General features: G+C 32.5%; 1 protein-coding gene and 1 long non-coding RNA gene across 4 annotated transcripts; one reads left to right on the top strand and one right to left on the bottom strand.

The window, feature by feature from the left end:
* Positions 1–3,399: 3,399 nt before the first annotated feature.
* LOC140180028 (uncharacterized) lies at positions 3,400–5,744 on the top strand. Of its 3 annotated transcripts, none has more exons than XR_011874233.1 (4): positions 3,400–3,567; positions 3,659–3,708; positions 3,802–3,930; positions 5,379–5,744. It is a non-coding gene; the product is annotated as an uncharacterized lncRNA (long non-coding RNA). The 3 variants fall into 3 exon arrangements; XR_011874232.1 differs by having other exon boundaries at positions 3,659–3,713; XR_011874234.1 differs by lacking the exon at positions 3,659–3,708.
* A 326-nt stretch (positions 5,745–6,070) lies between these two features.
* Positions 6,071–8,697, bottom strand: LOC112751221 (CASP-like protein 4B4). The gene is made up of 3 exons (XM_025800291.2): positions 8,231–8,697; positions 7,733–7,856; positions 6,071–6,351 (listed from the first exon to the last, which is right to left on the bottom strand). Exons 1-3 carry the CDS (start codon positions 8,482–8,484, stop codon positions 6,205–6,207), a joined length of 525 nt encoding a protein of 174 aa, XP_025656076.1. The 5' UTR covers positions 8,485–8,697; the 3' UTR covers positions 6,071–6,204.
* Positions 8,698–14,416: the final 5,719 nt, after the last annotated feature.

Below are 14,416 nucleotides of genomic sequence, written 5' to 3'. Positions count from 1 at the left end.
ACTGTGATAGTCGGAAGATTGGTTATTTAAGAACCATGTTTTGCTTGATTGCTCTGAAAAGTCAGTACAGTTTATGCCGGAAGGGTCAGAAGCACCGGTTGTGGTGAATAGTTACTATTTGAATTCTATGATAGTAAACTATTCTGGAACTGAATGTCAGGGTATTATGTTATTAACTGCGGGAGTATCAGGTGATGATAAGAGTTTAGAGCAGATTTCGGTTGTATGTGAATTTCCAGATGTGTTTCCGGATGATATTAATGAATTCCCACTTAACCGAGAGGTTGAATTTGCAATTGAGTTGGTACCTGGAGCCGGTCCGATTTCAATTACTCCTTATAGGATGTCACCTTTAGAAATGGCTGAACTGAAGGCTCAGCTGGAAGATCTGTTAGGTAAGCATTTCATCCGATCAAGTGTTTCTCCGTGGGAGCACCAGTGTTACTAGTAAAGAAGAAGGATGTGAGTATGCGGTTGTGTGTCGACTATCGGAAGTTGAATAAAATCACTGTGAAGAATAAATATCCGTTGCCTAGAATCGATGATCTAATGGATCAGTTACAGGGTGCTAGTGTGTTTTCTAAGATTGATCTGCGATCCGGATATCATCAGATAAGGGTTAGAGATGAGGATATTCCGAAAACTGCTTTCAGAACCCGTTATGGTCATTATGAGTATACAGTAATGTCTTTCGGGTTAACTAATGCCCCCGCAGTATTTATGGATTAGATGAACAGAATTTTTCGACCGTATCTGGACAAGTTTGTTATTGTCTTCATTGATGACATTTTTGTTTATTCTAAGACTGAAGAGGAGCATGCTGATCACTTGCGAACTGTGCTACAAATTTTGAGAAACAGAAAGTTATACGCTAAGTTATCTAAATGTGAATTTTGGAAGAGTGAGGTAAAGTCTCTCTGTCATGTGGTGAGTAAGCAGGAAATAGCTATGGATCCTGCTAAGGTTGAAGCAGTGATGAATTGGGAGTGACCAACTTCAGTGACAGAGATCAGGAGTTTCTTAGGTTTGGCGGGGTATTATCGCAGATTCATTAAGGGATTTTCACATCTCGCCTTACCTTTAACTAAATTGACTAGGAAAGATACGCCTTTTTATCTGGACTCCAGAGTGTGAGGAGAGTTTTCAAGAATTGAAGCACAGGTTGACTACTGCACCTGTATTGGTATTACCTGAACCAAGTGAACCGTTTGAAGTGTATTGTGATGCATCTCTGAAAGGTTTAGGGTGCGTTCTGATGCAGCACCAGAATGTTGTGGCATACGCCTCACGGCAGTTAAGGCCGCATGAAGTGAACTATCCGACACACGATTTGGAACTTGCTGCTGTTGTATTTGCTTTAAAGATTTGGAGGCGCTATCTCTATGGTGTTAAGTTTCATGTTTTCTCAGACCATAAGAGTTTGAAGTATCTTTTTAGCAGAAGGAGTTGAATATGCGTCAGAGGAGGTAGATGGAGCTTCTAAAAGATTATGATTTTGAATTGAATTATCATCCAGGAAAAGCGAACGTTGTGGCAGACGCCTTGAGTCGAAAGTCTTTATATGCAGCTTGGATGATGTTACGGGAAGAAGAATCACTAAGGGCATTTCAAGGTTTGAATTTGGGAATTAGAGAAGAATCTGGAATCCTATGTTTGAGTCAATTGCAGATTTCAAGTGATTTTAAATCAGAACTTCTGAAAGCCCATCGAGACGGTGAAGCGTTACGTAAGGTATTACCAGCAGTTGAACAGGGAAAACAGTGGAGAGTGTCAGAAGGTTAGGATGGTTTGTGGAGGTTCAAGAACCGGATTATTGTGCCAGATATCGGAGACCTGCGACAGAGTATTTTGAAGGAAGCTCATAAGAGTGGATTCTCAATTCACCTAGGGAGTACTAAAATGTATCAGGATCTGAAAGCGATGTTCTGGTGGCCAGGGATGAAGAATGATATGGCATTGCATGTATCTAAATGTTTAACATGTCAGAAGGTTAAGATTGAGCATCAGAGACCATCAGGAACCCTTCAGCCTTTAAAGATTCCACAATGGAAATAGGAGAGTGTTGCAATGGATTTTGTGATAAGGTTGCCTAGAACCCGATCTGGTTGTGATGCTATTTGGGTAGTTGTGGATCGACTGACAAAAACAACTCACTTCCTTCCCATTCGAATAAGTTGCACAATGGAAGAATTGGTTCAAATGTACATTAAAGAGATTGTTAGGTTACATGGTGTGCCTTCTACCATTATATCTGGTAGACATCTTCGTTTCACATCAAGGTTCTGGGAAGCTTTTTAGCGTGCATTTGAGACTCAACTAAGCTTGAGTACTGCGTATCACCCTCAGACAGATGGTCAGTCAGAAAGAACTATTCAGACTTTGGAGGATATGCTAAGGGCTTGTGTTTTGGACCAGCCTGCGAGCTGGGATCGGTATATGCCATTAATTGAATTTGCTTATAATAATAGCTATCATGCGAGCATCGGAATGGCTCCATATGAGACTCTGTATGGCAGAAAATGTCAATCTTCGTTGTGTTGGTATGAAACTGGAGAAAGGAGTTTATTAGGGCCTGAGATGATAACTGAAACGACTGAGCAAATAAAGAAGATTCGTAATCGAATGCTTATAGCCCAAAGCCGTCAAAAGAGCTATGCTAATCAGAGGCGAAAGCTTTTGGAATTCGAAGAAGGGGAACATGTCTTTTTGAAAGTTACACTAACCACTGGAGTGGGAAGAACCATTAAGACCAAGAAACTGAATTCCCATTATATTGGACCATTTGAGATCCTGAAGAGAATTGGACCAGTGGCTTATAGAATTGCCTTACCGCCGTACCTTTCGAAATTGCACGATGTATTTCATGTGTCACAGCTTAGGAAGTATACCCCTGATGCAAGTCATGTTCTAGAACCAGAACCAATCCAAGTGAGAGAAGATCTAACACTCCCAGTAATTCCGGTGAGGATTGATGACACCAGTGTTAAACGATTACGAGGAAGGGAAGTATCATTGGTAAAAGTAGTTTGGAGTCGAGCTAGTATCGAGGAACATACCTGGGAACTCGAATCAGATATGCGAAAGGACTATCCACATCTCTTTTCAGGTAACTAGATTTGAATTTTGAGGGCAAAATTCTTTATTAGGTGGGTAGAATGTAAACCCCGATTAATTAGTAGATAATTAGTCAATAAATTAATTTTTAATAAGGAGGATTAGAAATGTGAATATTATATCAAATTAGGATAGAGCTCATCGAAACGAGAATTTTGACACCAATTTTAAAGAAAACGGTCCAAAATTGGACCGAACGGGCCGAACCGGTTAAACCGGGCCCAAACCAGACCGTGGGCCCAACCGGACCAGCTTTTAAAAAGGACCCACGTCCTCATCTTCCCCATTTCAGCAACGTTGAAGTTGCAGGGGAAAGGAGAGAAAGGAATCCCGTAACTCTTACGGTGAACTCCGAACGCTGTATCTCCTCCGTCCGAGTTCCGATCGCCGCACCGTTTGTGGCCACGCGACCACCGCATCGAGCTCTACGTTTCTACCGGAACAATTTCATAGGTAACTTGTTTTTTTATTCTCAGCCTCTTCTTCCCCAATTTTTGAGAATTTGAGTGGAGGTATTCAATTTCTTTAATTTTTGATGTTTTAGGATCCAATTAGCTTGAGAAAAACGTTCACTCTTGCTTATGTGAAGCTTGGGTAGGGTGAGGATATGATAATTCTATTTTAATTTCATTGAATTTGAGCTTTGAGTATTAAATTGGATATATATGTGTTATGAATGTGTATTAGGTTGTGAATAAATAATTGGAACTTGAAATTGTGAATACTGGAACTTGGAGGAAGCGGATTAGTTGAGTTTTGAGGGGCTGTCTTGGTTTTGAATAAATAACTTTGGTCGTTACGTGAAAATCGGCCAAGGTATGGTTTAGGTTTCTTGCATTTAATATATAATGTTCTGTGAAAACTTAGGCTAGATGACCATAGGATAAGTTGGAATGCAGGTGTACGTTTAATGTTTAGTAATTTGTCGATGAATATAATTGGTTATTAATTTTGGATGTTGAATGTTGTTATGTTAATTTGGAGAGAATTATAGTTGAATGTTATTGTTGATGAACATGGTTGGTTTGGTGTTTGTTGATTAATTAATGATTCAGTGAATTATTGATTTGAGGTATTGTGTGTTAAAAGCCTAGGATTTGTGAACTATGACTCTTAGTTGAATTTTGGTTGTTGGATTTGAATATTGTATGAGTTTAATTGTTGATCTGAGGTAGATTTTTTGTGGAGATTGTTATGATAATGAGGAAGGGTATGTTGAATTGAAAAGAAAGCAGGTTTGGACCCGAAAAGGGTGGCAAAGTCCGAGTTTTAGAGGAGATGCTGCCGAAATTTTATAAAAATTAGAGATTTTGTTTATATGATTATTTAAAAAGATTTAGATTCAAAGGTTATATGGTTTGATTTAGAGTTATTAAGAAAATGAGCATGTTTTAAGTTTGATTCATTTAGAAAGGAATGAGTTATGTTTTGAATTGGAACTATTGATGGACGGAATGGGAGGTGTGATAATGAAGGATAAGGATTGAATATGATTGATGTATGATGATGAATGAAATGCGATTGAGAATGATGTTGAAGTTGATAAATTATAATTGAATTATTTATATGGCTTATAAATTTGAATAATCTGAGATACGAGATTCCCTGGATTAAGTGCCGTGGCTTGCCACCACGTGTACCAGGTTGAAAACTCGATACTCTGTTGACCCTACGACGTAAGTGTGTGACCGGGCACTATATGAATTCCCGGGAATGTTACCCCCATTGAGTATTATTGATTATTTGAGAAAAACTATGCATAGACTCTTGGGGATGCACGTCGGGGGACAGTCTAAGTACAATTCAGACTTGTCGGGTTGGCTGGATAACCGACAGATGAGCCTCATCAGCCATAGGACAGGCATGCATCATATGCATATTACTTGAATTACTTGCTTGTGTATTAACTGGGTGTGCCTAAATGTACTTGCCATGTTAAATGTATATTTGTTATCTGCAGTACTTGTAACCTTCTTGTGCTTGCCTTTGTTTGTTTACTTGTCTGTGAAAATGCATGATGGAGTTGGAGGTAAGGAGGAATGGCAGAATGGGATTTAGATTTAAGGTTAAGTTAAGTTAGGTTTAAATATCCTTAGTAAACCACCTTTTATGGCTTCTATTTAATACTTTAAGCTCTATAATTTGAGTGTCGGCGTTCTAGGATTGCCTCTGGCATTCCCAGGACCTTATATATTATGTGTGTGGCACCTTTACCATACTGAGAACCTCCGGTTCTCATTCCATACTATGTTATTATTTTTCAGATGTAGGTCGAGAGGCATCTCGTTAGGCGTCTGGACTCTTGAAGCGGAGTGGTTACTGGGTTATTTTGTTATCCTATGATGTATATATATGTACTTAGCTTTCTCTCCACATAACTTATTCTTTTTGATCCTCCTAGAGGTGTATAGAGAGGCAGGATTTTGTTTATGTACATTTGAGTTTTGGATATGTATATATATGTATATATGTGTGTATATTCTCCGGCCAGTCTTGACTTCGCAGGCTGAGTCAGGAGCTCGTTATTTTGTATCTTTGACTCTCTATTCCTGTTTTGGGTTACTTGACACTTGATAGCTGTAGCTTTCTTTGCACGCAAGTTAACTCATTTCTCGAGCGTTGCGCTTTTATATTCGCGATTTTTTATTTCCTCTATTCTTCAAGGCTCCTAGCATATTATAATTCTTCTGCTATTATGTGTACTCATTTTATTTTAGAGGTCGTAATACCACACCACCTCTGTTTTACGACTTAAGCGTAAAGCTTAATGTGGTAGGGTGTTACATAACCCACTCCACTCTTCTCTATCAAAATCTTCAACAGAGGAAGAGAAAGTACACAAATAGATTTAACTTAAAAAAATACTAACTATTTTATATTTGTCTATAAAATTGGTACAATCTCATATTTCACTTTTTCTATAAAATTGGTACACACGCACTCCTTGAACCATAAATTTACAGAGAAAATTTATTATTTTATAGAGAAATAAATGAAACTGTACATATGAAACAATTAATTAATAGGGAAAATTCTATGGGAATTTTATATATTAGTTTGAGTTGATAATTTGTATCCAGAAATGATGGCTCAGAGTGCTAAGCACAAAAATGCAAAGAAGGAGAAGCTAATTGCGGCGGTTGATGTGTCTGTGAATGCATTGTCTGCTCCTTCTCTCATTCTGTTTGTTATTGGAATTGCTGCTGATGCTGATGATATTAACAGGTATGCCATTATCTGTACCCACAAAAGATTTTAAAATTAGCTTCACTCATTAATTCAAATCAATTTATTACACGTAAATTATACATACTTCCTTTTAAAATTTAACTTGGATGATATTGTATTCTACCATTAAAAAATTCGATAAAATATATTTTTTATCTTTAAAATTTATAAAAAAATTTAAAATTTTTTATTTATATAAAATATATTTTTGACAGCTAAATTTTTAAGAAGTTTAGAACCAAACTAGTAATAATGCATGATAATTATGTCTGACTAATTCATGTTAAAAGTTGTTCTTATAAAATTGTTGTTGAATTAATTTTAAAAAAATTTAGTCATTAAAAATATATTTGATGCAAATCGAAAATTTTTAGGATAAAATTAAAACAAAATACACTTAAGAGATATTTTTAAAAATTTTAATAAATTTTAAAAATAAAAAGTATAGTTTATCCTAAAAAATTTAAATATAAAAAGTTTTGGGTGTATATAAAATAAATGGTTTTAACTGTATAACTTACATGTATACGAGAGTATACAACTTTAGGGGAGGTAGAAAGTTTTTTTTAATCGGACGAAAAGCTCTTTTTAGTAGAATTGAAAAGCCTTACAAATTACAGAGATATTTTGTTAAATTTAAACATTTTAATACAGAGAGTAATATTTTTATAAAATAAAAAAAATTTTATCAAAATTATACTCTTTTTTTCGCTTTCACTGAAATTCTCTATTTTCGTCCTCACCAAAATATTCTTTTCACTTCCACCAAAATATCCTAATCCATATGTTATTATTATACTTTTCTGATCTACATTTATGCAATATACCGATATAATATGAATTTAGAAAATAAATTATTGTATTGGACACGTTTTTTATTTGTTATGTTTACACAAATTTGGATCCACTAGGTTAGTGAAAAACTAAGTTAAAGGTTTAAAGCCAATAAATATTCAGACACCCTAAAGAAGTCAATAAATATTCTCTTTTTCTCATGATTATTATGTTGTAGAAGCTTTCAGAACGAACTTGAAAGTTCTCTCTCTTTAAATAGAATAATACACTCTTGTTTCATTGGTTACTTACTTGAAAAGAGTCTCAATTATCAAAATTCCACTCTAGCTTTACCAACTACCTAGATTTGTGGCTGAAGAATGAAGATACTATGGGTAAAATTTTAGTATTTTTTTTCCTTCAAAATAACTATCTATTTAAATAAAATGATACATTGAAAATTAATTATATGTCCATCCAAATTTAATTTAAGTAATCATTTAAGAAACCTTAAAGGCACAGTTACACAACCTTATCAATTTCATTACTCAACTTGATTATTGGGTTAACAATCAAAGCATCATAGAAATTAATATTACAAAAGAAAAGGTCTAACCTGATCTCCAAAGAAATCAACAAGAACTGCAATATTTGGTTGAATCATATTTTTCCCATAAACTTGGCGAAAACATTGGATTCCAGTGTACAAACTAGAAAGAATTGCTATGGCCAACAAATACCTATATATATTATTATCCAAATAACAACAAATTCAAATTTAATTTCAAAATCCCAAATGAACAAAGCTCAAATTTTGATTAAAACCCATCATTCTTTATTCAAAATTCTCACATCAATCATTCAGTTTCTTCACCCATTGAACAAATTTAAATAGCATCTAAATCTAAGTTAGTTTAAATTTATGGATTTCTTACATATATAAAACATGATTCCGAACGAGTGAGTTGAATACTTGATCAACCGAAATGATTTACAAATAATATCTTTTAAAATCAAATTTTCATTAAAACCTATTATCCTTTCTTCAAAATTCTCAAAAATGCTCTTGAAATTAACAATGAAATTGATTGAAAAAGAGGTTATGCATCCAGACCTGTACTCCTGATACTTGTGAAACTGTTTCCAATCGCCATGTTCATTGGTGACCACAACGAAAAAAGAAATAAAAGAGAAAACAAGAGCAAGCCCTCTCAAACACAAAGACCCTCTCTCAACAAAACCCTCCCTCCTATAACGCTGTAGTATCCCTGCAATGCCATCGCCACCGCGGTCGCCACTTCTTGCCTCCGTGCTTGCCGGCACGGACTGAACATCTATCTTTGTCTCTGAGTCATTAGAAGCCGCCATTTTTGTCTGAATTTTATTTGGGAAATTCCAATTTTAACAAGAGTGAAGTGAAAAAAAAAAAAGATTAGCTCATGAAGAAAAAAGAAAACAGATGATGAGCTTATACAATACTAAGACAAAGACAAATGAGGTATGCGATGTAAATGTTTTTTTTTTCCTTTTTTTTTAAGTTTGAATTAGATTTAGATTTAAGATTTTATGTTTGTAGCAGCCTTTAAGGTGGTTGTGTATGCAGAATCGTTATAGAAGTTAACGAAGCTTCTAGAGTAAGAGTAAGGACCAATGAGAGGACGCGTGAGCGACACGAGCTTTTTAGTAGCGTGGCGTGGATGTAAATATGGCGGGCAGAGATAAGCATGAGAAATGATTGTTTTACTAATTAAAACAAAACAAGACGTAATTAAGAACTAATAAAAAGATTTAATTATTTTTAGAATTTAATTTTTATACATTTACGTATATTAATGAAATAAATAATTATTTTAAAAAAATATTTATCTTGTTCTTTAAAAATATATGTTAAAATTATAAATTAAATTTTTTTATTAAAAATACAAAAAATTTAAATTTTTAATATATTTATTTTATGTCTATTAAATAAAAAATTTAAAATCTTTACTAATAGTAAATTTATCATGTGTCCTAAAAATACATGTTAACTAAATTCTTAAAAAATTATAATTAAATAATTATATAAAATTTTTTACTTAATAAATAAATTAAAATTAAACTTTTATTTTATTTTAAAAATATTAGAGATAAATTTTATTCGTTATATATATTTTTTTTTATCGGTTCCGCTACGTTACCAACAATATATCTGCCAACTTCTGCCAACTCTTATTATAATTGTATTTCATGAAAGTGTGTTCGTAGATGTGTCTAATAAAAATGTCTTTTTTATAACTGTGTTTAATAAAAGTGTCTTTATAGATATATTTTCTGGATGTGTCTCTTTATATATATATTTAAAATATATTAATTACTAGACACATCTACGAACACACTTCTATAAAACACAAATATAAATAAAAGTTGGCAGAAGTTGGCAGATAATATGTTAGTACCCTATACTTTTTTTTTTTTTATTTGTTCATCTAAGACATAAAGTTACAACCCTATGTATAAAAACTGAATGAAAATATAAAAGGAAGTTAAAATGAATTTAATTTGTACCGATAATTTCTTTTCTTAAAATTTTTCGTACAGTTTAAGTAAATAAAATAGGTGATTAAATGTTAATTATTAATAGCTAAAAGATATAAAATTGAATCTGAAAAAGTAAGATGAGGGTTGGCACTTGGCAGTAAGGCTGGTTGGTGGTGTCGCCGAATATTCAATGCTTTCTCTCAAGACTTCTACGCATCTTCTTTTTGGGTTTTCTCAAGCAAGTACGTGCGTTTTGTTTGTTTATTATTTGTTTTTTTTTAATGCAAATTGGAGATTATTTACATTTTTATACCAAATTTGTTCACCCCATACCTTATGCATTAAGATAGGAAATATTATTTTGTTTCAATTTTAATTTAACATTTAATTTTAATTTTATTCTTAATGTTTCAACATGTTGTACTTATATTACTAAAGTGAATAATATTAATTATAACTAGTAAACTATTTAATTATTTGATTTGACAAAATAGTTATCATATGTTTTTCGGTTATTTTATATTATTTTTATATATTTTAATTAATAGTTTTTAAGAGGATTACTATTTTGTTTATTAATGTTTCAATTTTTTTGTAATATTTTTGTGAAACATGATTAACAGGTTCTTCTTAAAATTTATTAATAAGAAGATATTTTAACTTTTGTCTTTCATCTTTTATATCTATTATATATTATTAAAATTAAATTTATGCAATTAATAATATAATTAACGTGACATATTTTTGAAGGTATTTTTTATTTATTTTATTTGATTCATTTAAATGTGTTAATTAATTAATTATTTATTTAATTTAATTAAGATAAATATCAAATTATTTAATATTCTATTTGACCACATTATCGATAACTAGTCAATTATATTGATTATTTGAGTTGATTAAAATAAATTAATTAATTTTATTTTAATTTATATTACTTTTTATTTTATATTTTTATTTGATTGAGATAAATATTAAATTATTTAATATTTTATTTGACCACATTAATTATAACTAATCAATTATATTAATTATTTAATTTGATTAGAATAAATAAATTTATTTTATTTTAATTTGTATTAATTTTTTCATCTTATGTATTTTGATTATTAATTTTAAAAATATTATAACTTTTTACATGGCATATTTATAATATTTTTTATTTATAGAACTTACTTTATTGAACCAAATAATTATAATTAACTTATTATATTAATTATTTAATTTAATTTATTTAAATATATGTTATTTAATTTAATTTATTATTACGTTAATGTTCGAGTTGATTTTTATAAAAAAAAAAATTATTTTCTTTCTTAATCCTAAATATCATAACTCATAAAATCAAGGTTTGAGGTTAATTTGAATATTTAATTTTGATTTTGTAGAAAATTAGTTTTAATACATATTAAAAGCACTTTTGTATGCAAATCAAATTAAGAAAACATGAATGAAGGAGTTTTAAAAATTCAATTATGATTGATTAATCAAATTAAGATAGAAAGGAGTTCTAAAAATATTTTTTATTTATTTTTATTTATTTGTTTTCAATTTTAAAATTTTAATTTAAAACTAATTGTGTCTATAATTGCATTAATTATGTGTTATAATTTTTTTTTATCAAAGTAACTCAACACAACAAGTGGAGTAAGAACCAACAAGTAAAACAAGAAAAAGAACAAAGTAGAAAAGAATTAAAACGTTTATTCCATCTCTAACATTATTATCAACAACAAAAATGATCCACTCTCCTTCGCTCCTTGAAACTCTGTAATAATGCGTTGATAATTTTTTCCACACCTAATTCCTTGTTTTGAAATATTTTTCTATTTTTTTCAACTAGACGTTTAAATAACCGCAAAGAAGCTCATTAACCATTTTTTATACTTCTCCTTCCTATGGTAACTTCCTGTTCAGCTCTCAAAATGATCTTTCAAGGTGACAGGAATAGACCATAGCCTGCTAAAATTAACAAGTCAAGCGCACCACATTTGCCAAGTAAACTCACAACCAAGGAATAAATGGTGAACATATTCAATATCTTTTTTATATAATACACAGACATTATCATCCTGATTAACCACTCCTAATCTACATAGTCTTTTCTTAGTATTTATTTTACCTATCAAAATAAACCAAACAAACAACTCTACTTTCGGTGTAACTAACCCCTTCCAAACATTTTAGTAAAGCTATAGCTTGTTATATTCTCCTGGAGTGTCTTCGTCTATAACATCTGCATGAAAGAGTTAGTAGAATAAACACCTTCTTTGTCAAATTTTCTCATAACTTTATCCTCTCTGCCATATGCTAGTTTAATCGGTCTTAACGTATGATTTGGTTGATTCACTAGTTTCAATTTCTATTGATATAACTCTCTCCTCCATTAGAAGTTTCAAATCTATTCTAACCCATTCCAAACCCCACAATCCCCTATGATATATCCTTTTTTGTTTGAAACTGAGAAGAGCCTCAGAAATCGAGATTTCAAAGATCCACATTGTAACCACACATCCTCCTAGAATCGATTTTTTCTTCCATTACGTACCTCTATAAATAGGTCAGCTATAATCTTATCCTTGTTGCTCTTTAATTTGTAGGTTACAGATATCCTTCTACAAACCGTCTCTAATGGATAGTATCTGATTGGATAACATCTCATTGGGGTTCAGATTATTACAAGAGTATACCACTTTCTTCCATAATGGATATTCCTCTTTCGAAAAACGTCACCATCACTTAAACAAGAGTGTTGTGTTACGAATCACCGCATCCCCAACCCCCAATCCACCTAACTTTTTTAGAGCCTACACCACTTCTCATCTAACCAATGTCATACCATTTCTATCGTGTTTCTTGCTCCATAGGAATCTTTTCTGTAAAGAAATCAACTTCTCTGCAATAGCCTTTGGCATCTTGTACAAACTCAAGTAATATATCAGTAAGCTATTCAACACTCACCAACTTATCAATTTTATTGAGCACCTTAGCTCTCCATAAGCTGAGCTTTTTCTCTATTTGATCTATTATCAGCTTTCAAGTCTTTACTAATCTCGGGTTAGCTCCTAATGAGATTTCAAGGTATTTAACTGGAAGAGTAGCCTCCTTACATCCTAGCAAACTGCACATAGTCTAAATCCACTACTGCTCACAGTTAACCAATATCAAATTAGTCTTATTAAAATTAACGCTAAGCCTCGACATCATCTCAAAACATCACAGGAGCCTCTTATAATTTCTGATGGTCTTTTGTCAGGTGGACAGAATAAAATATTGTGTCATCAGCAAATTGAAGATGTGACAACTCTATATTATTCCTCCCAACCAATAGAGGGGATATGTGGCTGTTCCTAACTGCTTCTCCCACCATTCTATGCAGAACATCAACAACAAGAACAAATAAAAAAGGATAATGGATCTCCTTGTCGCAAATCCCTTTCCATGTTGCACTATTTAGTTGGTGACCTATTTAGCAATACAGACATTGAGGTTGTGCCAACACACTCCATGACCCACTAGCTCCATCACGAACCAAAATACATCTTTTGTAACACAATATCCACAAAACTCTACTTGACTCTATCATATGCCTTCTCGAAATCTAGTTTGATAATTGTTGCTTCTTTTTTATTTTTTCTTCAACTTAGGCCACATCATATTTTCACACACAATGGGAGCTCTATCGTGTATTTTTCGACCCTTTACAAATGCACTCTAAGTCGCACCCACTTGTCTCGGTATCATTGACCTCATCCTCCTAACTAAAACCTTCGAAATCACGTTATACACACAAACAACCATACTTATCGGTTGAAGGTCTTTGATATCCTTTGCCCCAACAAACTTAAGTGCCACGTAACCCATGTAATGTTCGCATCTGCAGGTAACTTAGAAGTCTGAAAGAAACCTATTACGACTGTAGTGAACTCCGGCCCAATATCATCCCAACATTTCTTGATAAAATTCATGTTGTATCCATCACTTCCTGGTGCCTTCGATGATTCACAATCTCATATTGCTTCTCTAATCTCCTTGACTGACAGCAATCTTTCCAAAGCTACAGAGTCTTCTTCATCTATCCGATTCACCAAACTATCTTTGAAACCCACCATAGAAGACCACTCCTAATGATACAAATCTTTGTAGAATTCTCTAACAACAATCTTTATCCTAGCTTGATTTCTGACCAATCTACCATTAATTACTAATACATCAATTCTGTTATTTCTCCTTCTTACCAAAGTTATATTCTAGACCATGTCCTTTGCATGTCGAGACCGAGACATCTGGTTTTAATGTATCTTTTTTCTCACATATCATCTCTCACAGGAGCTAACTAGTGTCTTTCTTCTTGCCTCCTCCGTTGCATCATATATCCCATTGCTAACCATACCATCTACCTTCTTAATCTCTTCCTCAAACTTTTTCATCTTCTTATCCAAATCACCAAAATGGTTCTTATGCCATCTCCCTAATGGAATCATCAAAGCCTTCAGTATATCTGTGAACTGCCCCTCACCTAATCCTCTCAATTCCTCCTTAACCATCCTTAAGAATCTTTTATGTGTAAACCAAGAGTCAAGACTTCTGAAGGATCTTGGCCCACAAATCAACTTACTATTTTCCACAATCATTAGACAATAATCTAACAATCCCCTCTGGCCACCTTTTAGACGCGTCTCTGAAAACTCCTCCAATCATTTCAACATAACTAAAACTTTATCAATCAAACTGCAAGGATAGCCTCGAAACCATGTAAACTTGTGATTACTTAGCAGTAAAT

This window comes from Arachis hypogaea, chromosome 2 (genome assembly GCF_003086295.3).
Source record: "Arachis hypogaea cultivar Tifrunner chromosome 2, arahy.Tifrunner.gnm2.J5K5, whole genome shotgun sequence".
Taxonomy (NCBI): Eukaryota; Viridiplantae; Streptophyta; class Magnoliopsida; order Fabales; family Fabaceae; genus Arachis; species Arachis hypogaea.
This window is presented reverse-complemented; position numbering and strand designations above follow the sequence as displayed.

Bases quoted from the DNA above. Each gene is read 5' to 3' on its own strand.
- LOC112751221 (XM_025800291.2), bottom strand. From the start codon at position 8,484: ATGGCGGCTTCTAATGACTCAGAGACAAAGATAGATGTTCAGTCCGTG. The intron at 7,857-8,230 runs GTCTGGATGCAT...TAATATATATAG, and splicing joins CACAAGTATCAGGAGTACAG to GTATTTGTTGGCCATAGCAA. The intron at 6,352-7,732 runs GTTAGACCTTTT...TTGTGGGTACAG, and splicing joins TTGATTTCTTTGGAGATCAG to ATAATGGCATACCTGTTAAT.